Below are 27794 nucleotides of genomic sequence, written 5' to 3'. Positions count from 1 at the left end.
CAATCTTTCCTCGACGACTACTACATTATCTGAGAAGTTTTTCTCGAAATCGTTTCAGAAGTAGATATAGCTCCCATATATATGTTCGTCCGATTTTGGGTAATTTGCCATAATGTTGTCATCTGTCAACCGTAGTTTTTACAGTTTAAACATATTTGCTCGCCGAGGTCCATCAAAATTGGTTCAGAATTCGATATAGGTCCCACATTGTACTTATAGGGTATGTTTAGGGTATTATACAGTCGGCACCGCCCGACTTTTGCCCATCTTTACTGGTTTGTTATGCTTAACTTTTTGTTGGATTGAAATTCCACAAAAGTCGAAGCACTCTATTATACACACCTTTTTTACATTCTTGACCCCGAGAAATAGGAAAAACAAATTGTAAAACAAACTGATAATCTTTTTGCATGAATTTTGATAGCAACAACAAGCAATCAAATCAAAAATAAAATCTTAAATTCCTGCGATTGGGAAATTGGAAAATTCGACTCAATTTTCTTTTGCATTAGCTACAGTTAAGACGTTAGTTTAGTTTCTTCTTAAATCAAAAGCCATTTAATTTAATATTAAAATAAAATTTTTTTAATATAATTTTTTCATATTTTTTTTACAAAAACAGTGACTTTGAAACCAAACCGACCGAAAATATGTCTGTGGCCAAGTTGATATCCGGTACTCAAGTTGCAAAGTGAGTTTCCGTTAGCATGTTAAAAATTAAAAGTAAAAGCAAATTAAATTTATTTTATTGTGATTCCTGATTTTAGTGAAATTCGTGAAACGCTTAAGCGCAAAGTGTTTGACATTCAGAGAGATTTGCCCAATTTTGCTCCCGGTCTATGTATCGTACAAGTTGGTGGACGCGAAGACTCCAATGTCTACATTCGCATGAAAATCAAAGCGGCCAAAGAAATTGGCATCGCTGCTCAACATGTGCAATTGCCCAGAACCATAACGGAAATTGAACTCTTGGACAAGGTTGGTATCTAATACATTATGCAATAGTTTGTAATTTACCCTTGACCTTAATTTACCTATTGGCATTTGAAATCTTATCAAATACGTAGGTGCATTATTGAGGCTATTTCATTCCACATAAACTCTTATGAAGAAAACATGTATTGTTCGTTGCGGGTCTTAGAAATTAACACACGATATGTCATGGAATAATACACCGAAATTGATTGAATCTCTACACTCATAGAAAAAAAGTTTGCTGAGAATAGCAAACACTGTCTGCTGCATATAAGTAGTTAATTTTGCTGCTACTGCTGTATTCTGCAATTTCAGAGCAGTAGGCTGACTGCTAAGAAGTCTTTTGTTTGCGGAAAATTAAATTAATTATGAAGTCAATGTTAGAAGAAACAAGTAAAAAGGCGTTATGTTCGGCCGGGTCGAACTTTGGATACCCACCACCTCGGGTATATATGTAAACCACCTTTCGTCAAAATCCGGTGAAAAATGCATATCTTATGCCCAAAGTGATTTGGACCTAATACTAATAAGTACAAGTCTTTGTTCAATTGTGTATAGCAAAATATTATCTTTTTAGTAGCTATGTCTAAAAATAAACAGATCTGAACCATATACGACACAGATGTCGAAAAGCCTAACATTAGTCACTTTTTTACAGTTTATGGGTCAAGACTTTAAACCAAGATATCGGTCTATTTGGCATCTATATCCAAATGTGAATCGATTTAAGCCCAGTTGCAGAAAAATGTCAAAGAGCCTAACACAACTCACTGTCCCAAATTTCGGCGAAATCGGACAATAAATGCGCCTTTTACGGTCCAAAACCTTAAATCGGCCCCAAAGCCTTTTATGGCCCAATACCTTATATCGCAGCTATATCCAAATCTGGGCCAATCTGAGCCAAATTGAAGAAGAATGTCGAAAGGCCTAACACAACTGTCCCAAATTTCGGCGACATCGGACAATAAATGCGCCTTTTATGGGCCCCAAAGCTTAAATCGGGAGATCGGTCTATATGACAGCTATATTCAAATCTGGACAGATCTGGGCCAAGTTGAAGAAGAATGTCGAATGTCGGTCCTAACACAACTCACTGTTTCAAATTTCGGCGACATCCGAAATAAATGGCCTTTTAGTGGGCTCAAAACCTTAAATCTAGAGATCGGACTATATGGCAGCTATATCCAAATCTGAATAGATCTGTGCCACATTGCAGAAAGGCTTAACTTAACTCACCAAATTTCGGCGAAATCGGACAATAATTGCGCCTTTTATGGGCCTATAACCTTAAATCGATAGATCGGTCTATATGGCAGCTATACCCAAATCTGGACCGATCTGGGCCAAATTGAAGAAGGATGTCGAAGGGCTTAACACAACTCACTGTCCCAAATTTCAGCAAAGTCGGATAATGAATGTGGCTTTTATGGGCCTAAGACCCTAAATCGGCAGGTCAGTCTATATGGGGGCTATATCAAGATTATTTCGATATAGACCATCTTCGATCTTAACCTGCTTATGGACAAAAAAAGAACCTGTGCAAAGTTTTAGCTCAATATCTCTATTAAAGACTATAGGGTGATTTTAATAGACAGACGGACGGATATGGCTTGATCGTCTTAGAATTTTACGCTGATCAAGAGTATATATACTTTATAGGGTCGGAAATGGATATTTCGGAATATTTCGCAAACGGAATGACAAAATGAATATACCCCATCCTTCGGTGGTGGGTATAAAAATTGTATGAACGGGGTACAAAAATTGTATGGTTTATATAGGTCTGTACTTTAGCTGCTATTCTTACACTCAACCAAGTTGTTTATTCAATAGAGCAAACATGTTTGCTAAAACTGCAGTTTTTGTCTGCTGAAAATGAGATGGCAGACGCTTTTGCTGTTTCAGCAAACATAGAGCTATTCTATTAGCAAACATCTCGGTCAGCTAAATCAGCAGACAAAATCCGCTGTTTTAAATACAAAAATTGTTAAATTTTTAGGCTATTGTATACCCACCACCATAGGATGGGGATATACTATCAAGTCATCCCCTTTGTAACACCTCGAAATATTCGTTTAAGACCCCATAAAGCATATATATTCTTGATCGTCTCAACGTTCTGAGTTGATCTAGCCATGTCCGTCCGTCTGTCGAAATCGCGATAAAGGTTGAACGCGTAAAGCTAGCCGCTTGAAATTTTGCACAGATACTTTATATTAATGTAGGTCACTCGGGATTGCAAATAGGCCATATCGGGTCAGATTTAGATATAGCTCCCATATAAACCGATCTCTCGCTTTGACTTCTTAAGCCCTTACAAGCCGCAATTTTGGTCCATTTTTGTTGAAATTGATAATGTAGTGTTTTGACTTTCAACAACTGTGCCAAGTACGGCGATCTAGCCATGTCCGTCCGTCTGCCTATCTGTCTACAATACATTTATTATCCAAATTGGCTGAAATTTGGGACAGTGAGTTATGTTAGGCCCTTCAACATCCTTCTTCAATTTGCCCAGATCGATCCAGATTTGGATATAGCTGTCATATAGACCGATCTCTCGATTTAAGATTTTGGGAACAGTGAGTTGGGTTAGATTCAATATGGCACAGATCGGCCCACATTTGGATATAGCTGTCATATTGACCGATCTCTCTATTTAAGGTTATGGGCCCATAAAAGGCGCATTTATTGTCCGATATCGCCAAAATTTGGGACAGTGAGTTGTGTTAAGCCCCTCGACATACTTCTGCAATATGGCACAGATTGGTCCAGATTTGGATATAGCTGCCATATAGACCGAACTCTCGATTTGAGGTTTTGGGCCCATAAAAGTCGCATTTACTGTCCGATGTCGACGTAGTTTGGGGCAGTGAGTTGTGTTAGGCCCTTCGATATCCTTCTTCAATTTGGCTCAGATCGGTCCAGATTTGAATATAGCTGCCATATTAACCGATCTCTCGATTTAAGGTTTTGGGCTCATATATTGTCCGATGTCGGCGTAATTTGGGACAGTGAGTTGCGTTAGGCTCTTCGAAATTTTTCTGCAACTTGGCCGAAATCGGTCCAGATTTGGATATAGCTGCCATATAGACCGATATTTCGATTTAAAGTTTTGACCCCATAAAAGGCGCATTTATAATCCGATTTCACTGAAATTTGACACAGTGACTTATGTTAGGTTTTTCGACGTCCGTGTCGTATATGGTTCAGATCGATTTATTTTTAGATACAGCTACTAAAAAGACCAATACTTAGTTATACTCAATTGAACAATAAGTAGTTGGTCCAAATCGGAACATATGTATTTCGATATGGCTGCTATGTGGCATAAGGTATGTATTTTTCACTGGAAGTGAAACCTGATATAGCTGCCATATACACCGATCTGGGATCTTGACTTCTTGAGCCTCTACAGGTCGCAATTATTATCCGATTTGGCTGATTTTGTACAACGACGTTTTAAACATATGAATCGATCTCCCTAATTTACATCTTGAGCCCCTAAAGGGAACCGATAAGGACAATATGGGTATCAAATGAAAAGTATGCGTGGGTAGATAACGAATCTGCCCAAAATCAAAAGTGGACCGATAGGGACAATAACGGTATCAAATGAAAGGTATTGGAGAGTAGAATACGAACAGACATATTGGACGTTCATTTCAATATGGGGCTCAAATAATAGGTATTCGGGAGTAGATTTCGAATCTGGCATACAAAATCAGATCGAAGTGTAGGAGGTCACGCCACCCATCATAAACGCCATTAGACCCATTAGGACTATATGATACTTGGATGAACCGATTTTATTTTTTTTTAATTTTCTTTCATTGAAAGGTATTGGAGACCAGAAAACGAATATGGTACCCAGAGGGCCCGCCCCAAAACTACTTTAAACAGATATATTCGAAGTTAATGTCAATATGGGACTCAAATGAAAAGTATCCGGCAGTAGATTACAAATATGGCATAAAAATTGGGTCCAAGTAATGGGAGGTCGCTTCACTCCCAAATACCCCCAAATGGGCATATCTGCCGACCATGGCTATATAGGGTTCAAATGATAGATATTTTGGGAGTAGATTAAAAATATGACATTAAAACTTGCGTTCAAGTCAACGTGGCTCTTTTCCTCCGAAAAATACGTCGAATAGATTAATTGACCCATTACGTCAATATGGGACTCAAATGAAAGGTATTTTTGAGTAAAAAACAAAATTGATATCCAATTTTGGGGGTACGCCCTAAATCATCCCTTAAACTGAACTTTATTTCTGACTATAACAATATGGAGAATATTTGAGTCGAAATGTCTACCCTAAAAAGCACTATTACCCTGATTTCAAAAAATACCAGATTTAGGGGATTGGTAATGTGATTTTTTGCACTCTAACAATCACCAAAAAACAAAACATGGTTTCTATTGTTGGGGACGGGTGTCGCGGGGACAGCCCAAAACCCACTCCACCCCAAAATACCTCCCAATTATATAAAAGCTATTTGGGGTGGATATTTATTGATTTTCGGGAAATTTATATTCATTTTTGGGACAAAGACCCTGGGGTCCACCCCACCTTCAAACACAACTTATTTACCGATCATGCCATTATGGGACTCATACGAAATGTTTCTGAAAGTAGAGCACGAATCTTATATTTACTTTGATGGCCAAGTGACCACCCCCGAAATACCCCCTAAACCCGAAATATTTACCAATGCAGTAATATGGGGCTCAAAAGAAAGGCATTTGGGAGTAGAGTAAAAATTTTCCCAGGAACCGAGCAGGGGCAAACTTTTCAAACATCAATAAGTGTTTTTCGATTCAAGTTGAGTTTATCAACAATAAGGAACCTTTTTATAGCCGAGTCCGTACGGTGTGCCGCAATGCGACACCTCTTTGGGGAGAATTTTTTACATGACCATGCATGGGATGGTACCTCGCAAATGTTGCCAGCACGAGAGGGGATAACAACCGCTTTAAATTTTGTCCGAAGTTCCGCCAGGATTCGAACGCAGGCGTTCAGCGCCATAGGCGGACCTAGGATACAGTAGCACGATATCCACACTCAGGGCGAAGTGTCTTCACCCTAAATAGATATTAGAGAGTTCAAGAAGGCGCAGCGGAGAGGGCCCTGTCCTGCTAGTTAACTATATACGTTAGACTCTATGTTTAAGTGCATAGAATTTTTAACCCTTCTAATATGAGTTAGGCTACGCCATATCATGTCAAATATATAGATGGAATTTGGCCAAAACTTTTTGCTTTCTACAGTTTCATAGTTCAGCACTAATCGACCAATCTCTTTATAAGAGGCCAATAAGGTTACATTAATGGTTTTCAGATGCCATAGGCGAGCGACACAACTAAACTAAAATGTTCGGATCTTTAAACTGCTAACCTATATTTTGTGATTATATAGAAAATTATAAAATCTGTGGCATTGTGATAGATATGTAGTCACATCGACATCCAGGCATGGCTAGATTGTCTTAGAATTCTACGACCACCAAATATAAACATACATATAATACTTTTAAGAGTCAGAGGTGAATATTTTAATATGTGTCAAACGGAATAACAAATTTAGTTTAAAAAGCTTTTTCTAATTTGTCTGCTTAGGACTGTTTTGCCGAAAATAATATCTTTGCATGAAGGCCATAAAGTACATATGACTTTTGTTTACGCTAATCACCTGATTCCTGCTGGATGCCCGGTTTTTAATGATAACGGCATGGCCATTGATTTGATTGTGTTTTTGTTGACTATTTTGCCGGAGATAATGTTTGACCCTGGGTCGCCTATGATTGGACATAGCGACTAGCAAGCACATTGTCGTTGGCATTAGTACTTGTTGACGTTCAAAAATTTTCTCCCTCACTCGCTCTCGCTCTCTCTCTCTCTCTTCCTCCTTCATTGTTTGCAAATAGGAATTAAAATAATTTATACAAATGTTTTCAAGAGTAAGATCGATTATGATCGAAATTTGATTAGTCTTATGACGTTAATTATGATAATTGTCAAATTGTGGTGCATCGACAAGTAGAACTATGTATGAACTATTATTATAAAAGTTTATGTGGAGCCCTGGTTACCAGAGGGTAACAGGGAATCCACAAGTCGATGAACTCATGAGTAGCCAATCCAAACTTATGATAAAAATTAATTTTTTTGCAATCAATCGAAATAGCGAGTAACCGATCAACAGTCTACAATTCCTCACTTGACTGGTTTCCCGTATCGGGATTTCATTTTAGACCAAGAAAAATTTGCTCTAGCAACAACACACTTTTGCTGACATTTTAATGTTTTTTGCTATACTATTGGTTGCCCAAAAAGTAATTGCGGATTTTTCATATAGTCGGCGTTGACAAATTTTTTCACAGCTTGTGACTCTCTAATTGCATTCTTTCTTCTGTCAGTTATCAGCTGTTACTTTTTTCGCTTGCTTTAGAAAAAAAGTGTAAAAAAGTATATTTGATTAAAGTTCATTCCAAGTTTTATTAAAAATGCATTTACTTTCTTTTAAAAAATCCGCAATTACTTCAGGTTATATACCGATTTGAATTATTCTTAGCACAGTTGTTGAAAGCTATAACAAAACACTTCATGGAAAATTTCAGCTAAATCGGATAATAATTGCTTCCTTTAGTGGCTCAAGAAGTCAAGACCCCAGATCGGTTTATATGGCAGCTATATATGGTTATGAACCGATTTGAACCATTCTTAATGCAGTTGTTGGAAGTCATAACAAAACACGTCATGCAATATTTCAGCCAAATTGCATAAAAATTGCTCCCTGTAGAGGCTCAAGAAGTCAAGACCCCAGATCGGTTTATATGGCAGCTATATCAGGTTATGGATCGATTTGAACTATTCTTAGCACAGTTCTGGAAAGTCATAACAAAATACCTCATGCAAAATTTCAGCTAAATCAGATAACAATTGCTTCCTCTAGTGGCTTAAGAAGTCAAGGCCCCAGATGTGGACCGATTTGAACTATTCTTATGACAGTTGTTGAAAGCTATAACAAAACACGTCGTGCAAAATTTCAGCCAAATCGGATAGGAATGGCGCACTCTAGACGCTCAAGAATTTAAGACCCCAGATAGGTTTAAATAACATCTATATCAGGTTATGGACCGATTTCAACTATACTCAGCACAGTTCTTGGAAGTCATGATAAAACACCTCATGTAAAATTTTAGCCCAATCGGATAAGAGTTGTGCTCTCTAGCGTCTCAAGAAGCCAAGATCCCAGATCGGTTTATATGGCAGCTATATCAAAACGTAGGACGATATAGCTCATTTACAATCCCTACCGACCTACACTAATAAGAAGTATTTGTGCAAACTTTACTCCTTCGAAAGTTAGCGTGCTTTCGACAGACAGACGGACGGACGGACATGGTTTGTTCGACATAAAATGTCATGATGATCAAAAATATATATACTTTATGGGGTCTTAGACGAATATTTCGAGGAGTTACAAACAGAATGATGAAATTTGTATACCCCCATCCTATGGTGGAGGGTATAAAAAACATATAGAAGTCAGCAAAAAGTGTGTTGTTGCTAGAAGCATTTTCGACCAAGAAAAATCATCAGTGGGAGATGTCAAATGGATCACGGTGCTTTGCAACCATTCCAACTAGAGTAAGTTGTAATGCACACATCTGAATTTGAACAGGGCTCTTTAAGAAGACTAGATTCATAAGCTTTACTTTACTTTAATTGGCTATGACAGAACATTTGTTCCACTAGCCGAACGTAGAATAGCGTTCCAAGCACTCTCGATGTCTCCCACCAATTGATCTTTCCATTGGGCTTTTGGTCTTCCCGGTTTGTGTGTATCACCGTGTTTACCTTCAAAAGACTTCTTTGCTGGAGCATCTTCATCCATTCTGACAACATGACCTAGCCAACGCACCCGTTATATTTTGATGCGTGTAACTATGCTATCACCGTCATACATTAATTCTCCATTAACGCAAACTTGTCCATATATTTTACAAAGAAACTTTCTCTCAAAAACTCCAAGCATTGCCTCATCTGCTTTCACAAATACCGATGTCTCAGAGCCATATAACAACACGGGTAGTATCAGTGTCTTGTATAGTGTAATGTTCATCTGTCGAGGGGTGGCCTTGTTTCTAAACTGCTTACTTAGTCCAAAGTAGCAGATGTTTGTCTGTATTATTCTTCGCTTTATCTCAAAACTGGTGTCATTCGTTTCGGTTACGGCGGTGCCGAGATAGATAAAGTTACTGTCTATCTCAAAGTTGTGGTTCCCAAATTTCTCCATTTTTGTATCTGCTCGGTTGAACAAGGCGTTTTGGGAGTTGAATCGTTTTATCTCCATTTACTGCCAGACCCATTTTCACTGACTCTCTTTCGATTCTTTCAAAGGCTGCAGTTACTACTTCCGGTGACGGACCTATGATGTTGATGTCGTCGGCATAGGCGAGTAGCATGTGTTTTCTTGTGTGATTAGTGTGCCATATCTATTAACATTATTCGAGATAATCTTCTCCAGCAGGATATCCTTGTCTGAAACCTCGTTTGGTATTGAATGGTTCGGAGATATTCTTTCCTATTCTTACTGAGGAACGCGTATCAGCAAGTGTGGTCCTGCAGAGTCTTATTAATTTGGCAGGGATACCAAACTCAGGCATGGCTTGAAATACCTTTGAACATAAAGGGGTATCGAAAGCGGCTTTGTAGTCTACAAAGAGATGGTAGGTGTTGATTTGTCCTTCTCGGGTCTTTTTCAGGACTTGCCGCAGTGTGAATATCTGGTCCAGGGTGGATTTGCCAGGTCTAAAGCCGCATTGATAGGGCCCAATTATCTCATTGACTTTAGGTTTTAATCTTTCACACAGTACGCTCGAGAGTATCCGGTATGCGATGGGGAGGAGACTTATATCTCTGTAGTTGGCACATTCCGCCTTGTCCCCTTTCTTGTGTACGGAACACAGTATGCTGAGGTTCCAATCATCGGCTAGGCGTTCTTCTAGCCAGATTGCGCAGATAAGCTGATGCATACGCCTTATCAGCGTGCCGCCTTCGGTCTTAAATAGTTCAACGGGTAACTCGTCGGCTCCTGCTGCTTGTTGTTCTTTAATCGGGTCACTGCTACTTGGACCTCATTCTGGTTTGGTGTTGTAGTGACCGCATTCCCAGTCCATCGCATTTCCTGTAGGGCGGAAATATCTGCCTTGTACTTCTCTAATACATCCGCCAGCTCGTATACTGCACCTTATCTATAAAGAGTGCGGACATTCCAGTTGCAGATCCGCAAATCATGTTTTTTTTTTCGTTTGCGTGGGTCGTCAACGTTGGGGGGTCCGTTTTTAATATTCCTTTGTTTCTGATAGTAGTTCTCATATGTCCGTCCGTCTGTCCGTCTGTCTGTTGAAATCACGTTACCGTCTTTAAAAAAAGAGATATTGAGCTGAAACTTTGCACAGATTCTTTTTTTTTTTATCCATAAGCAGGTTAAGTTCAAAGATGGGCTATATCGGACTATATCTTGATATAGCTCCCATATAGACCGATTCGCCGATTTAGGGTCTTAGGGCCATAAAAGCCACATTTATTACCCGATTTAGCTGAAGTTTGGGACAGCGAGTTGTGTTAGGTCCTTCGACATCTCTCGTCAATTTGGCTCAGATGAGTCCGGATTTGCATATATAGCTGTCATATAGACCGATCCTCCGATTTAGAGTCTTGCGTACATAAAAGCCACATTTATTATCCGATTTTGCTGAAATTTAGGACAGCGGGATGTGTTGGGCCTTCGACATCTTTCGTTAATTTGGCCCAGATCGGTCTAGATATGGATATAGCTGCCATATAGACCGATCCTCCGATTTAGGGTCATGGGCCCATAAAAGCCATATTTATTATCCGATTTTGCTAAAATTTGGGACAGTGTGTTGTCTTAGACCCATCAACATCTTTCTTTAATTTGGCCCTGATCGGTTCATATTTGGATATAGCTGCCATATAGACCGATCTCTCGATTTATGGTTTTGGGCTCCTAAAAGGCGCATTTATTGTCCAATGTCTCTGATATTTGGGACGGTGAGTTGTGTTAGGACCTTCGACATCCTTCTTCAATTTGGCCCAGATCGGTCTAGATTTGGATATAGCTGTCATATAGACCGATCCGCCGATTTAGGGTCTTAGGCCCTATAAAGACGCATTTATTATCCGATTTTGCTGAAATTTGGGACAGTGAGTTGTGTTAGGCCCTTCGACATCCTTCGTCAATTTGGACCAAATCGATCCAGATTTGGATGTAGCTGCCATGTAAGCCGATATCCCGATTTAAAGTCTTGGCCCAATGTCGCATTTTAAATCCGTTTTCACAGAAATTTGACACAGTGACTTATGTTAGGCTTTTCGACATCCATGTAGTATATGGTTCAGATCGGTTTATTTTTAGATATAGCTACTAAAAACACCAATATTTTGTTATACACAATTGAACAATGACTTGTACTTATTAGTATTTGGTCCAAATCGGAACATATTTCGATATAACTGCTATGGGACATAAGGACACCGGATTTTGATGAAAGGTGGTTTACATTTTTTTACTTGTTTTTGTACACTTCGCCATAGGAGGGGGAAATACTAACTTCCTCATTCCGTTTGTAACAAATGGAAATGTTCTTTATCGTCCTGACATTCCATGTCGATTAAGCCTAAATAATAATAAATCTAAGCGTTTGAAACTTTGCACAAATATTTCCTATTAGTGTAGGTCGGTTGGGATTGTAAATGGGCCATAACCGTTCCATATAAACCGGTCTTGGATCTTGAATTTCTGAGCCTCTAGATGGCGTAATTCTTATCCAATTTGGCTGAAATTTTGTACTATGACGTTATACGGATGGTTCGAATCAGTCCAAACCTGGTATAGCTCCCGATCTTCCGATTATACTTCTTGAACCATTAGAGGGCGAAATTTCACATAATGGTTTCTCATGTGACTTCCAACAGTAGTGCTAAGTATAGTTCGTATCGGTCTATAACCTGATATAGCTCCCATGTGAACCGATCTCCTGATTCTACATCTTGAATCTCTACAGCGCGCAATTCTTATCCGCTTTGGCTGAAATTTCGCACGATATCTTCTGCAATGATCTTTAATATATATACCTGGAATGGACCACATAACCTGATGTAGGTCGTATATAAACCGATCTTTCGATTTGACATCTTGAGCACCAACAGAATGCAAATCTATCCAAGCATATACACAATCAATGGGAATTTTTTGTTATGACCTCCCATTATCCTTTTTTAGTTCCTACCTATAAAGAGAAACCATGGAAAAAACTTGAAAAATGAGGTCCTTGGTGGAGGGTATATAAGATCCGGCTCAGCTGAAATTAACACACTTTTACTTAGTATTTAATGATTTTATCTCCTGGCAACGCAACTAAAGTTGAGTTGCAATCTACAGTCGATCCGTACTAATAGAAGTTTATAATTTACAGATTAACAACCTTAACAATGATCCCAGTGTACATGGCATCATTGTTCAAATGCCTTTGGATTCGGATACCAAAATTGATTCACATAAGGTGACAGATGCCGTACATCCGGACAAAGATGTAGACGGCTTGCACACCATGAACGAGGGTCGTGTCTCAATTGGTGATTTGGGTGGCTTTATGCCTTGCACTCCCTGGGGATGTATTGAACTGATCAAAAGATCTGGCATTCAAATGGCTGGTGCTAGAGCAGTTGTTTTGGGTCGTAGTAAAATTGTTGGTACACCTGCATCGGAGCTTTTAAAGTGGCACAATGCCACTGTTACTGTATGCCATTCCAAGACCAAAAATATTGACGAAGTTGTAAGTATTTATATAGATAATTACCGATAACAAATATATTTTATCTCTGAATTGTTTGCTTGAAAATTACAGTGTCGCACTGCTGATATTTTGGTTGTGGGTATTGGTGTTCCCGAAATGGTTAAGGGATCTTGGGTTAAACCTGGTGCAGTAGTAATTGATTGTGGCATCAATGTTAAGAAAGGTGAGTAGACAGAAACACATTCAATAAAGAAAATTCGAATGAAAATTAAAATGAAAAGAAAAAAAATTTTTGAAAAATATTAAGTGATTCGCTGAATCTAAAAAATCTGCCTTCATTACGTGCTAAAACATTTTTGAAGATCAACTGGCAAGGAAAACTAAGCCAAAAACAGACTTTTTCTCAGTAAGTCTGATGTTCATTGCGAAAATGTCGAAAACAAGTAAGGAATGTCAAAGGTCAGGCGATGCTGACTATAATATCCTTCACCTAACCTATAAGTGAAAGTTGGGCAATCTCACTATATACTCATATATACACACCATATCTTACTTTGAAGCGATTTTGATAGACTTCGCCAGAGGTTTTCAGATGGGTAATAATTCAATCCGCAGCGAATTTCCAGCAAATTTGTTCGAAATTACAAGCTATGAATAAATCTAAACCTGTTATGCCGAAAGCCATAAGAGAATCATTTGTGTCAAATTTCGTGAGAATCGGTTAATAATTGACCACATTATTCCAATATTACTCCAAATCGGACGAACATATATATGGGAGCTATATCTAAATCTGAACCGATTTCTTTCCAATTCAATAGACTTCGTCTCTAGCCCAAAAAAGGAAATATGTGCTAGTTTTCCAGATGATCTGATGGAAATTGCCATCTGCACTTTGATTACAATTTAGCATGGACAGACAGACAGACGGACATAGCTAAATCGAATCAAAAATGATTCTGAGTCGAACGGTATACTTATCAATGGGTCTACCAATGGGTTACAAAAAAAGCACTAAGATATAATATCCTGTACCACAGTAGTGGTATACATAGAACAAAAATTTAAATCTGTTTCAATCACGACATTTATTGATCCAATTAATTTTTTAATTGAAACTACTTGAATCACGAACATAATAATATTAATAAAATTTTTTTTTAAAAAAGGGCGATTGAGAAAAAGAAAGAAAAGAATTGCATATTCAACTAAAACAAGTAAAAAGATGGTAAGTTCGGCAGGGCCGAACTTTGGATTCCCACCACCTCGGTTATATATGTAAACCACCTTTCGTCAAAATCCAGTGAAAAATGCATACCTTATGCCCCATAGCAGCTATATCGATTTGGACAAAACACTAATAAGTACAAGTCATTGTTTAATTGTGTATAACAAAATATTGATCTTTTTAGTAGGTATATCTAAAAATAAATCGATCTGAACCATATACGACACGGAAGTCGAAAAGCCTAACATAGGTCAATGTGTAAAATTTCAGTGAAATCAAGGCCAAGACTTTAAATCGAGATATCGATATCGGAGGGGCATAACAAAACCTACAGTCCCAAATTTTGGCGATATCGGACAATAAATGCGCTTAATGGGTCCAAAGCCTTAAATCGAGAGATAGGTCTATATGGCAGCTATATCCAAATTTGAACCGATCTGTGCCATATTGCAGAAGTATGTTGAGGGGCTTAACTTAACTTACATTCCGGCGACATCGGACAATAAATGCACCTTTTATGGGCCCAAAGCCTTAAATCAAGAGATCGATCTATATGACAGCTATATCCAAGTCTGAACCGATCTGGGCCATATTGTAGAGTATGTTGAGGGGCTTAACTTAACTTACTTTCCCAAATTTCGGCGACATCGGACAATAAATGCGCATTTTTTTGGGCCTAAGACCCCAAATCGAGAAATTAGTCTATATGACAGCTTTATCCAAATCTGGACCGATCTGGGCCAAATTGAAGAAGGATGTTGAAGGGCCTAACAAAATTCACTGTTCCATATTTCAGCAAAATCGGATAATAAATGTGGCTTTTATGGGCCTAAAACCCTAAATCGGAGGATCGGTCTTTATGACAGCTATATCCAAATCTGGATCGATCTGGGCAAAACTGACGAGGGATGTTGAAGGGCCTAACTCAACTCACTGTCCCAAATTTCAGCAAAATCGGATAAAAAATGAGGCTTTTATGGACCTAAGACCCTAAATCGGCGGATCGGTTTGTATGGGGGCTATATCGAGTTATAGTCCGATATAGCCCATCTTATCTCGAACTTAACCTGCCTATGGACAAAAAAAGAATCTGTGCAAAGTTTCAGCTCAATATCTCTATTTTTGAAGACTGTAGCGTGATTTCAAGATATAGTCCGATATAGCCCATCTTATCTCGAACTTAACCTGCCTATGGACAAAAAAAGAATCTGTGCAAAGTTTCAGCTCAATATCTCTATTTTTGAAGACTGTAGCGTGATTTCAAGATATAGTCCGATATAGCCCATCTTATCTCGAACTTAACCTGCCTATGGACAAAAAAAGAATCTGTGCAAAGTTTCAGCTCAATATCTCTATTTTTGAAGACTGTAGCGTGATTTCAACAGACAGACGGATGGACATGGCTAGATCGTTCTAGATTTTTACGGTGATCAAGAATGTGTATACTTTAGAGGGTCGGAAATGGATATATCCATCCTTCGGTGATGGGTTTAGCTGCTATATAGACCGATCTCTCGACTTGAGGTTTTGATCCTCCACCATAGGATGGGGGTTATACTAATTTCGTCATTTGGTTTGTGGCACCTCTAAATATGCGTCTAAGACCCCATGTCCGTCCGTCTGTCGAAAGCACCCTAACAACCAAAATAGTAAAGCTAGGCGCTTGAAATCAGATTATGAACCGATTTAGATCATACCTGGCACAGTTGTGGTGGATGTGATACCAAAACACCACGTGCAAGATTTCAAATCGGTTAAGATTTGCGCTTTCTAGAAGCTTAAGAAGGCAATACCCAAGATCGGTTTTGTATGGCAGCTATAGCAAAACATGGACCGATTTGGCCCACTCACAATCCCAACCGACCTACAGTAATAAAAAGCATTTATGCAAAATTTCAATCGGTTAGCTCTACTCCTTCGAAAGTTAGCGTGCTTTCGACAGACAGACGGACGGACACGGCTAGATCGACTTTAAATGACATGACGATCAAGAATATATATTCTTTATGGGGTCCTAGACACATATTTCGCGGTGTTACAAACGGAATGATGAAATTAGTATACCCCCATCCTATAGTCGATGGTATACAAATTTTAGTTTATTGCTTTAAAAATTCTATCGCTCTAAACAAATGCCAAACTACATGGAATTCAAACATAGCTTGGCAAACAAACGTAAAAAAGTCTTGTGAGCTGCAAGCCAATGCATCTCTTTCAAAGACCTCATTGATTTGAGCAATCTTATCAGTAGTTCATGTCAGACACTATTGCTTACAGCAATGATTTTTCTGATAACAGAGGTCATCAGCTAAAAAACACCCTTCAAATCCATCGTCAACATTAAAAAAAAAAATTTTTCATTTTCCAGACCCAACCAAGAAAAGCGGTACGCGTTTAGTTGGTGATGTTGACTTCGAAGAAGCAAAATTGATTGCTTCTGCTATAACTCCTGTACCTGGTAAGAATACAAATTTTAAATTTTTTAATTTTGTAATAATAATCCATAAATAAACAAATTACCAGGTGGCGTTGGACCTATGACGGTTGCTATGCTGATGGAGAATACCGTTCGTTCAGCTTCAAGGGCAGCAGCCAATTTATTGAAAAAAGTATGGGATTTCGCCCCATTAGTATTGAGGCCTGCTAGGCCTGTACCAAGGTAACTTACCAAAGGAACTCTTTTTTTTTTTGTATATGTTGAATTTTAATTTTTTGTTATTGTTGCAGCGACATTGTTATTGCCCGTTCCCAGACACCCAAGGATATTTCAATGTTGGCACAAGAAATTGGATTACTTGGTAATGAAGTGTCCTTGTATGGCAATAAGAAGGCTAAGATTTCATTGAATGCCATTAATCGCCTTAAGGCCAGAGGCGATGGTGCCTATGTCGTAGTAGCTGGGTAAGCTTGAGTTTTTTTTATCCTCAAAGGGGATATTAAAGGGGGATAGTGTGCAATTTACTTAATCTTTCATCCCTCAGTGTCGCCCCTGGGGACAGGTTTCCCCTCGCGTTAGGGCAAGCTCGACCGAATCGAGAGTTCGTCACAGAAATCTATTGATTTATGATATGTTAACTTAGCTTTATTGATAGGCAATGACTTAATCCTACTTAGTCTAGGAGAGGGTAGTACAAATTTGTAAGGTTTTGGTCCAGGCGTCTTGGACAAGTGGGTGAGAATTCGGCGATAGAGACCTTGATAGGTACTCTAATCTGTGGTGCGGCCTCTCTCGGTAGGTTTGAAGTAGTGTTCTCGGGGACGTCAAATGATCTCGACGACAGAGACCTTGATAAGTAACTTGGTCGGCGGCGGGATCTTATAGGTAAGGACTTGAATGGAGAGCGGGTTTCCGCGAATGGGCGGTTGGAGCAGAAACCATGATAGATGATCTGTTGGAAGTAAGGTTAAATGCTATAACTTGAGACCTAAATAAGTACTCAAAGGAAGACGTGCAAGGTACTGCAGCGCGAGACCTTAATAAGTATTCACGCAAAGACAGGGATGGTTCTACGGCAAGAGACTTGAAAAAGTACTGAAGCAAGGACGAGGTAGAAATCTACAAGAAATCTTAACAAGTAATCAAACTAGGACAGGGATGGGTCTACGACAAGAGACTTTTATAAGTTCTCAAGCAAGTACGAGAGAGAAATCTACGCTAAGAGTCCTTAGTAAGAAATCAACTAACAAGAACGGGGTAGAATTTTACGGCGGGATATCTTAATAAGTACTCAAGCAAAGACACTCTAGGACAGGATTAGCTAGGCGACGTTTGTAAGTATTCCCATAAGGATATGCTAGGACTGCTGAGAAGCTACAGGATTTGCTAGGAGACCTTGATAAGTATTCCCGTAAAGTTACGATAGAACTGCTGAGATTTTACACGATTGGCTAGGAAACTTCGGTAAGTACTCCAGTAAGGATACGCTTGGATTACTAGGATTCTACAGGATTTGCTAGGAGACCTTGATAAGAACTCCTGTAAGGATACGCTAGGACTATTCTATAGGATTTGCTAGGACACCTTCATAAGTACTTCCGAAAGGATGCGCTGCGATCACTAGGATTCTACTGGATTTGCTGGGACACCTTGATAAGCACTCCAGTAGGGATACACTAAGACTACTAGGATTTTGCATAATAGCCAGAAGACCTCGGTAATCACACCAGTTAGGATACGACAGGACTGCTAAGATTTTACAAGATAGCCAGCAGACCGTGGTAGGCGCTACAACAAGGATAAGGAGTGTGATCCTTCGTTATCTCTGACTACTAGGATGGTGCACGATAAGTGTATCGGAGACCTTGACAAGTACTCCAGGGATAATATAAGAATATTCGTACTCGTTGCTTGATGTTGACTGCTTCATTGCTACGCACTGACTGTCCCCATTCGGTCGTGTGTATCCCTTTTATACCCAGCACCAGCCACGTGTTGTATGGGAGCCACGAAAACAACGGCTGATCAACATCACCATTGACCTGTGAATATATCTACCAGTGGTATGAACGCGTCGTTGTCGTTTTGTTGTCGTTGCCTAATGGTACGTAACAATGAACATTACACTAAGGAAATGGGGCATTCTTCTCACATATCCATGAGTGCAGTCCGATTCAAGTTTTAAGTTCAATGGTAAGGGTCCTCTTTTTTATAGCCGAGTACGAAAGGCGAGCCGCAATGCGACATGGCATAATACCTCACAAACGTTGCCAGAGGGGAAAACCATATTTGAAAATTGTTTCTGATTTTATTATTAATTTTATCACAAAAACTTAGAAAATACTCCATGGTGTCGTCGAAAGTATGTGAAACGATTTTCGTCGTCGCACTTCCTCCCTTTCTGGGGTGGGATTATCAAGAGCACGCTGCATCACAACGACTCGCCCGACTCGACCCACCCGGATCCGTAACTTTTGGCGTCGCACCGTTACCACCCGTGGAAGGACGGTGCATTGTCAGCGCTGCCCTCCTCTCGTATTTCGGCAACAGTTCCGCTTTGCAGGCGAATTCCACCGCTGCCGTTCCCTTCTCTAGAATGAACACCACGCAGGTCAGCTTCCATCGCTGTTCCGTGATTGACGTGCAGAACCTCCCCGCAGCATATCGAGGATCTCCCACAAGCACTAGCTGTCGCTGACTAGGCTACTGCCGGAGGAGATCATCCCGATAAAGGCGGCGAATCCTCTTAGCCCGCGAACCGGAGTGATGGGTAGCCTATTATGTCTGAGGCGACCCGAACTAGGAAGCCACCAACACTAATCGTCATGGGTATAGACCATCTCCGGTTGCAGCTTCCTTCTTCCCGAACGTACCTCAGCGGTGTGCGGCACTCGGACACCATTGGTGAGGGAGTGTGGGGACGGAACTAGCTTTTTTTGATGGCCCTTTGTGAGGTAGAGGATTCTTTGCTCGAAATTTCGATGACAACATAGGGCACGGATTGGATTCTTTCGGTTATGCCTGCTAGTGTCTCTGGGTCCTCAACAGCAATCTAAGTAATCTCTCTCCTGTCTGATAAGCGAAATAATATCGGGTTAATCTTATCAGGCAAGAATGGCACGGTTTGGTGCTTGATCTGGCAGAACTCTGCTTTTAATGCTGCTTTAGTTCTCACCCGTCCCAATCTGTTGTCAGACCTGTGTGTAATAGAGAGAACAGAAAAGGTATTAGCCAAGGCCTGTTGGAACTGCCGCTGCGAATCGTCTGCCACCTCAATGGCTATTCCATCGATCGACTTAAAAACACCACGGTCTACTGATTTCGCAAAGGAGTCTCTGACGAAACTCTTTGTTGTCCCGGTATCAACTGATAGCTGTTGGTCGTGAGTATGCGAAGTACAGAGAGGTTCGTTCTGAATAGGAGACATCGTGTTGGGCCCAGCACTCCTTAACTCTGTCGGGATTCGCTGCTCGTTTCCCGAGGAGACGTCTACTCGGCCACTTTCTCAACAGTAGCTTCTGCTGGTTGCGACATTCTGCGGCGAAGTACCCCTACATCTTCGACAAGCGGTGGCCAGGTTTATAGCTGACTTAGGGATCTTTTTAGGCATCTCGTGTCTCCATTCGTAGGTGGTGACCTTTGGCAACACTGGGCGCGGCCGGTATTCCCTCCAAATCCTCAGCCATTTCTAGAAGGCCGGGTAGATCGGTAAAATCCTTCGGACGTATGTACCCCAGGTATGTGGGAAATGCATTTCTTAAACTTCTTTCCACCTTCTGCTTGTCGGAGTAGCTGCTATGATGTATGAGATTCTGCTTCGCTAGCATGTAGTCTTCAAACAACTGCCGGGGTCACTGTCTCCGTTGGCGAATTTCGTTTCCAATTTCGGCATAACCGTGACCGGGTCGTTGGCCTCAATTCCGTAGATCTCGGCTCGAACTTCTAGTATTTCTATAATTTTCAGCGGTTTACTCTCACTGGTGTAATTTACTCCACATTTTCGGTGAAACGGAGGAAGCTGGTTGGTCAACTTCCCTTTCCGGGCACTTCCAGACTCGTGCTCTCCTCCCTCACGGTGCACAAATTCCACATCCCAGATATCGCATCCTTCTCGCCTTACCCGATTTTCTAATGGATTGCAACTCCTTTCCTTTCAGCATCACCCCCACACCCCTTGGTGAAGGTAAAAGTACTACCCTTATTGGCCTAGTTCAAGCTTTGACCGCCCACAGACAACGTAATGCCGTAGCTTGTTTGCGTCAACCTTCCCAAGGGCCTACTTTCGGCATTAAAGGTGGCGCAGCTGGTGGTGGTTATGCCCAAGTCATACCCATGGAGGAGTTTAATTTACATCTAACTGGCGATATACATGCTGTCACTGCCGCCAATAATCTCCTGGCCGCTCAACTGGATACTCGTATATTCCATGAAAAGACTCAATCTGATAAGGCTCTGTATGACCGCCTGGTGCCTCGCATCAAGGGCGAAAGAAAATTCTCGAAAATCCAATTGAGACGTTTGCAGAAGTTGGGAATCAACAAAACCGATCCCGATGCCTTAACTCCCGAGGAATTTGGTAAATTTGCCCGTTTAGATATTGATCCTGCGACCATTATGTGGGAACGTGTAGTGGACATTAACGATAGATATTTGAGACAAATCACCATTGGCCAATCTTCTACGGAAAAAGGATTCTCACGGACGGCTTCGTATTCAATTTCGGTGGCTAGTGAAATTATGGCCGTTTTGGCCTTAGCCAAAAGTTTGGATGATATGAAGAATAGATTGGCAAATATGGTTGTCGCTTTCGATCGTAAAGGTGGTCCGGTAACGGCTGATGATTTGGGTGCCACTGGAGCCTTGACAGTTCTACTTAAGGATGCCTTGGAACCCAATTTGATGCAAACCTTGGAAGGAACTCCTGTACTTGTACATGCTGGTCCTTTCGCCAACATTGCTCATGGTTGTTCATCGATTGTGGCTGACGAAATCGCCTTGAAACTGGTTGGTGATGAAGGATTCGTTTGCACTGAAGCTGGTTTTGGCTCTGACATTGGCATGGAGAAGTTCTGCAATATTAAATGTCGCTCATCGGGTCGTAAGCCCAACGCCATGGTCTTGGTAGCCACTGTGCGAGCTTTGAAAATGCATGGTGGTGGTGCCCCAGTTACACCAGGTGCTCCATTGAATAAACAATACACCGAGGAAAATTTGGAACTACTTGAGAAAGGTTTGCCAAATTTGCTGCAACACATTTCTAATGGTAATGCATTTGGATTGCCCGTGGTGGTGGCCATTAATTCTCATAGGTATGTAGTGTAGTTATACCCGGCCGCAAAGAGTTTAATTTATGCCCTAATCTTTCCGTTTAAAGTCATGACACTCCCGCTGAACATCAATTGGTTAAGGCTGCTGCCCTCAAAGCTGGAGCTTATGCTGCTGTAGTGTGCTCCCACTGGAGCGATGGTGGCGCTGGTGCCACCGAATTGGCTGATGCAGTTATCAAAGCTTGTGAAAAATCCAGCTTTAAGCTACTTTATGGAAATGAAATGCCACTGTTGGACAAAATGAATAAAATCGCACAAACAATGTATGGAGCTGCCAAGGTGGAATTGACACCAACTGCTCAACATGATTTGGAAAAACTAACAAAAGCTGTAAGTTGATATCAATTAACCATCAAAAAAAATATAATTTGGTACTTGGAAGGGAATATCTTTGAGAATTGTAAAGTTTGTTGACTCCACAGGTTCGAGCCTCAAAAAATGAACATCCCATCCGATGGGAAGGGGGTAAACTAATCTAGTCATTCCTTTTGTAACACCTCGAAATATTGATCTGCGACCCCATAAAGTATATATATTCTGGATCGTCTGGACATTCTGAGTCTAACTAGCAATGTCCGTCCGTCTTTCGAAATCACGAACGTGTAAAGCTAGCCGCTTGAAATTTTGCACAGATTCTTCTTATTGATGTAGGTCATTGGGAACTGTAAATGGGCCATATCGGTTCAGATTTGGATATAGCCCCCATATAAACCGATTCCCCGATTTGACTTCTTGAGCCCTTAGAAGCCTCAATTTTCATCCGATTTTCAACATCCATGCCAAGTATGATCTGAATCGGTCTATGAACAGATATAGCCCCCATATTAACCGATCCCCCGATTTGACTTCTTGAGCCCCTAGAAGCCTCAATTTTCATCCGATGTGGCACATATACTTGAGTCTATCCACGCCAAGTCTGGTTCATATCGGACAATATTTAGATATATCTGTCATATAGTGCTGATTTGGGGCCTTAAGTCCATAAAAGTCGCAATTATTATCCGATTTCGCTGAAGTTTAAAACATTGAATTAATTAAAGCCTCCCGATATCCGACTAAAATAGGGTCCAGATTGGCTTGTATTCAGATATAGCTGCCAAATAGAGCGATCTGCCGATTAGGGGTATTGAACCCATAGAAGTTGCATTTATAACACGATTTCGCTGAAGCTTGGAACAGTGAGTTATTAAAAGTCTTTCGTCATTACACCTAAATATGGTTCGGATGGGAGTATATTTAGATATAGCTGTCATATAGACCGATCTGCTGATTCAGGGTCTTAAGCCCATAAAAATCGCAATTCTAATCCGATTTCGGTAAAATTTGAATCAGTGAGTTGTTTCAAGTCTCCCGACAGTCGACTCAATATGCTTGAGATATAGCTGCCGTATGGAGCGATCTGCCGATTAAGGGTCTTGATACCATAAAAGCTGCATTTATGAACCGATTTCGCTGAAACTAAAAACCGTGTATTATTTCAAGCCTTCCCTCATCACACCTAAATAAGGTACAGATCGGACTATATTCAGATATAGTTGCCATATAGACCTATAAAAGCCGCAATTATAATTCGACTCTCTGAAATTTGAAATATTGAGTGGATTAAAGCCTACCGATATCCGACTCAAATATGATTCAGATCGGTTTTTATTCAGACATAGCTGATCTGACGATTAAGGGCAATTTGGCCAACCTATGTAATTACATCACAGATCTTAACTTATTCTCACAAACAAGCTATTTAATGCTTCGTGGGACGTAATTTATAATGAAATGTAAAATTTGTTTATCTAATATCAATTTGTTTATCTAATAAAAAAAAAAAAAAAGTCTTAAGCCCATTAAAGCTGCATTTATTACCCGATTTCGCTCGAATTTGACACAGTGTCTTGTATTAATCCTCCCGACATCCGACTCAAATATGGCCCAGATCAGACTCTATTTAGATATAGCTGCCATATAAGACGATCTTCCAATTTAGGGTCTTAGTCCCATAAAAATCGGATGTGTTGCCCGATTACGCTGAAACTGTGCCTTGTATAAGAGTTATCGGGACCTGAATCAACTATGATCCAGATCAGCCCCCATTTGTATATCACTGTGGATGTGGTAGTGTAGTTGTTATAAAAGAAGATGGTTAATTTATCCATGGTGGTGGGTATCCAAAGTTCGGCACGGCCGAACTTAACACGTTTTTACTTGTTTAAGGTATTTTTTACATTTTTAAGCTACATTCGACTAGAGCTGGTAAACTATCGATATTCGCACCATTGCATCTTTTCGATATTTTTAAAAATATATATCGATAGTATCCATACTATCGATAATTTGCTATCTATCACCTTATTTCAAACGAAAATGAGAAATAAAAATCCGGAGATCGATTTATGTAACAGCAATATCAATGTACAGACCGAATAAAACAAAATTTAATAAAGCCAGTTGGAAGTCATGAGAGAAAACATTGCACAAAATTTTAGCCCAATCGTATGAAAATTGCGCCCTCTATAGGCGAAATGTATCCAGATACATTTAGTGTGGGATCGCTTATTTTTGTTCAATTTTGGAAAAATTTCAAACGATATTCAGAAAAAAAAAAATATCGACAGTGACATCAATATTTTGCCAGCTTTACATTCAACTTTTTACCACCTGAAAAAGCAGAAATTTTTTGCAGTTTCAACAAAAAAATTACTGCTGTGCTAGTTTTAGATGACTTAACCATTACCAGCAACTATTTTTGCTAATTTTACTAACAAATTTCACTGATTGTAGCATTTTACAGACCAGCTATTAGACTAATGCGAAAATCTGAAGATTTACCAAGCACAAACAAGCGCTTCTATAACTTTGTTTTTGTTTTTTATTTCAGGGCTTTGGAAATTTGCCAATCTGCATGTCTAAAACATCCGGATCTTTAACTGGAGATGCTGCCATCAAGGGTGCACCCAAAGGCTTCACCTTGACCGTTAATAATATGTATGTATCGGCTGGAGCTGGTTTTGTGGTGGCCATGTGTGGTGAAATTTCCAAGATGCCTGGTTTGCCAACGCGTCCCTCCATATATGACATTGACTTGAATACCGAAACTGGGGAAATTGAAGGTCTCTTCTAAAATGTCTCATACAATTGTTCTGTTATCTCCTATTGCTTGTTTTTTTTTTTATATGTTAAAGACAAATTATATATTTTTTTTGATATAGCGCTTTCATGTTTTTAAATTGTTTATATATAAAACCATTATATAACACATATTTGTATTTTTTTTGTTTTCTAATAAATACATTCCAAATTTTTTTATATTAAAAATAAATTATATATATCTTATATATAAAAGTCCATTTGTGTTTGTTTGTTTGTCGGTTTGTTTTTATGTTCCGTATAGACTCAAAAACGGCTGAACCGATTACCTTGAAATTTTCACAGATAGTGTAGGTTGGTCTGGTTTTTGATTTCGAGAGGGGGGCGGACCCTCCCCCTTACCCTAAAAGTACTACTCAAAAATAAAAGTGGACGGATGGGGACAATATGGGATTCAAATAAATGGTATTCAAGAGTAGAATACGAATTTCATAATAAAAGTTGGGTCCAAGTACCTGGGGGGCCGCCCCAGGCCCAAATCCACTTAAAATAGTTTTATTTGACGATCATGGCAATATGGATCTGAAATGAAAGGTATTCGGGAGTAGATTACTATAAGGACAATATGGGTATCAAATGAAAAGTATGTGGGAGTAGATAACGAATCTAGCATACAAATTCATGTCGAAGTATTGGGGGTCACCCTACACTCACAAAAACGCCCAAAATGGGCACATTAGCCAATCACGGATGTATGGGACTTGGTTTGTTTGTTCCGTATAGACTGAAAACGGCAGAACAGATTTTCTCGAAATTTTCGCATATGGTGTAGGTTGGTCTGGAAGGAAACATAGGCTATATAATTTTTCGATATCGGAAGGGGGACGGGCCGCCCCAACCCCAAAACTCCCCCAAACAGACATATTGGACGTTCATTTCAATATGGGGCTCAAATGAAAGGTATTCGGGAGTAGATTTCGAAGATCAGATCGAAGTATAGGGGGTCACGCCACCTCTCTAAAACGCCATTAGACCCATTATGACTATATGATACCGATTTTCCTATAATTTTCATAGATTGTGTACGTTTGTCTGGAAGGAAACACAGGCTATATAATTTTTTGATATCGGGTCGAGGCACCCTCCAAACGTTTCATAGTTACCGGCCATGTCAATATGGGGCACAAATTAAAGGGATTTGTAAGTGCATCACGAATTTGATATCCGTATTTAAGTCGAAATGTCGGAGATGCCATCCCTCCCCTAAAAAGCAACTCTCATTACCCTAAATTTTAAAAACACCAGGAATCTAGCAGGGGCAAGCAGGCACATCAATGAGTGCTTTCCGATTCAAGTTTAAACTCAATGAAAAGTGCCCTTTTTTATAGCCAAGTCCGAACGGCGTTCCGCAGTGCGACACCTCTTTGGGGAACATTTTTTTAATGACCATACATGGCATTGTACCTCGCAAATGTCTCCAACATTAAGGGGGAATAACCACCGCTTTGTCCGATTCAGGATTCGAACGCTTTCAGCATCATAGACTACAATGGCACGAATTCGATATCCAAATTCAGGGCGAAGTGTCCCCACCCTAAACAAATATTAGAGAGTAAAAGTAGGCGTAGCGGAGCGGGCCCTGTTCGGCTAGTTTGATATAGAGCTTAACACCGGTATTCACAAAATTTAATATAGATTTTTAGTTTATTTGACAGATTTCCTTATAGAACTGTTAAATAATCCTATTTTAAGGCTTCATTAGGTTTTGCGAAAACGGCCGTAAATGTTTTTTTTTTATTGTTTGTATTGTATACAGTAGTGTTATATGATACATATATATTTATTTTTCAAGTTCTTATTAGAATTGTTTCAAATCATTGTTAGACTCTTTATCCTTGGTGAAAAATTCATTGTTGAGAATTTTGTGCTCTAAATTTCCTGAGGGCCTTTCCTCTATTTTGTTCATATTATTCATTTCAAATAAAGGGTCATCGTGCAGACCATCGAATTCATCTTCCTCGGAATCCGTACTAATTAAGAGAGATTAGAGATTTATACACACAATTATACATACATATATGAAAATTACCTTGACTCTGCATCAAAGACTCCTGCCCGAGGTGCTAATGTTTCCTCTGTTTGCTTGTGATATACCGGATTCGATCCTTCAATGGAAAATATATTTGTTGCAGTTCCTGCAATTCTGTTCAAATTTGAAGCTACTGAACCAAATTCTGTTGGATCAAAAGCCTTAAGTTGTTTTTTTAGAGATCGCACCTTTATAATATATAAAGTCATCATGATTAAAAATGAAGTTCCAAGGACAGCACTCAAGCCAACAAGACTTGTCATTAGCCAGTTTGCCACCAGGGGAGATTCTTTTACAGGCTCCACATGGGGTATATCGTAAAGTATGAGATTGTAAGTCTGAAGAGCATTTTGTAGACGCGAAATGAATGCCAAATCATTTGATCTCTTCTTAATGTCGTATGCATCCACTGCCTCGTTGTTGTGGATAAAATGTGCTTTCACTTCGGTAATGAAGGCTGTGGCACCATTTATTGATTGTCGTGTTTCTTTGGATTGACTATTGGTAATATCGTCCACGGCATCAATATTGCAGATCTCATAGCCATAAAGCCCTTGGAATGTTTCACGAAGCTGTAAAATTGATTTGAAAGTATTGAAATAATTAAAATAAATATTAATTCGTAACTGAGCCGTAATTGGGTGCCACAGTTTTCCCTGATATGTAAAACCATTGCACCACATCTAGTTAATAAAGCAAAGAATGCGGTATGCAGTGCCACCGTGCGGTTGGTAGCAAGAAAAGGAACGAAGAAGAGAGAATTGGAAAGGTGTGAGTGCACTCAAATCGAAGTCGTAAAGAAACCCCAAAAATTTTACCAAAGGGTGA

General features: G+C 39.8%; 2 protein-coding genes across 3 annotated transcripts in view; one reads left to right on the top strand and one right to left on the bottom strand.

Annotated features, from left to right (window-relative positions):
* The window catches only part of LOC106093221 (C-1-tetrahydrofolate synthase, cytoplasmic), a 47602-nt gene extending 22552 nt beyond the window's left edge, over positions 1–25050 (top strand). Inside the window, exons 1-11 of one of the 2 annotated variants that reach the window (XM_013260241.2) lie at positions 490–525; positions 623–691; positions 768–978; positions 12484–12843; positions 12916–13027; positions 16401–16490; positions 16556–16691; positions 16760–16933; positions 20627–21778; positions 21844–22126; positions 24669–25050. In XM_013260241.2, the coding sequence (XP_013115695.1) occupies positions 651–691; positions 768–978; positions 12484–12843; positions 12916–13027; positions 16401–16490; positions 16556–16691; positions 16760–16933; positions 20627–21778; positions 21844–22126; positions 24669–24911 (2802 nt within the window). In that variant the 5' untranslated portion in view covers positions 490–525; positions 623–650 and the 3' untranslated portion in view covers positions 24912–25050. Of the gene's footprint in view, positions 1–489; positions 526–622; positions 692–767; positions 979–12483; positions 12844–12915; positions 13028–16400; positions 16491–16555; positions 16692–16759; positions 16934–20626; positions 21779–21843; positions 22127–24668 lie in introns of those variants that run through there. The other variant, XM_059363435.1, reaches the window with a different exon arrangement.
* A 1611-nt stretch (positions 25051–26661) lies between these two features.
* Positions 26662–27794, bottom strand: part of LOC106093219 (fat-like cadherin-related tumor suppressor homolog) — a 76885-nt gene continuing 75752 nt past the window's right edge. The window contains exons 28-29 of the mRNA XM_059363440.1: positions 26967–27538; positions 26662–26907 (exon numbers count right to left, since the gene is read on the bottom strand). Of these exons, the coding sequence (XP_059219423.1) occupies positions 26736–26907; positions 26967–27538 (744 nt within the window). The 3' untranslated portion in view covers positions 26662–26735. The remainder of the gene's footprint in view (positions 26908–26966; positions 27539–27794) is intronic.

The sequence above is a fragment of the Stomoxys calcitrans genome, chromosome 2 (genome assembly GCF_963082655.1).
Source record: "Stomoxys calcitrans chromosome 2, idStoCalc2.1, whole genome shotgun sequence".
Taxonomy (NCBI): Eukaryota; Metazoa; Arthropoda; class Insecta; order Diptera; family Muscidae; genus Stomoxys; species Stomoxys calcitrans.
The sequence above is the reverse complement of the archived record's forward strand: the minus strand, read 5'-3'. Positions and strand labels throughout refer to the sequence as shown.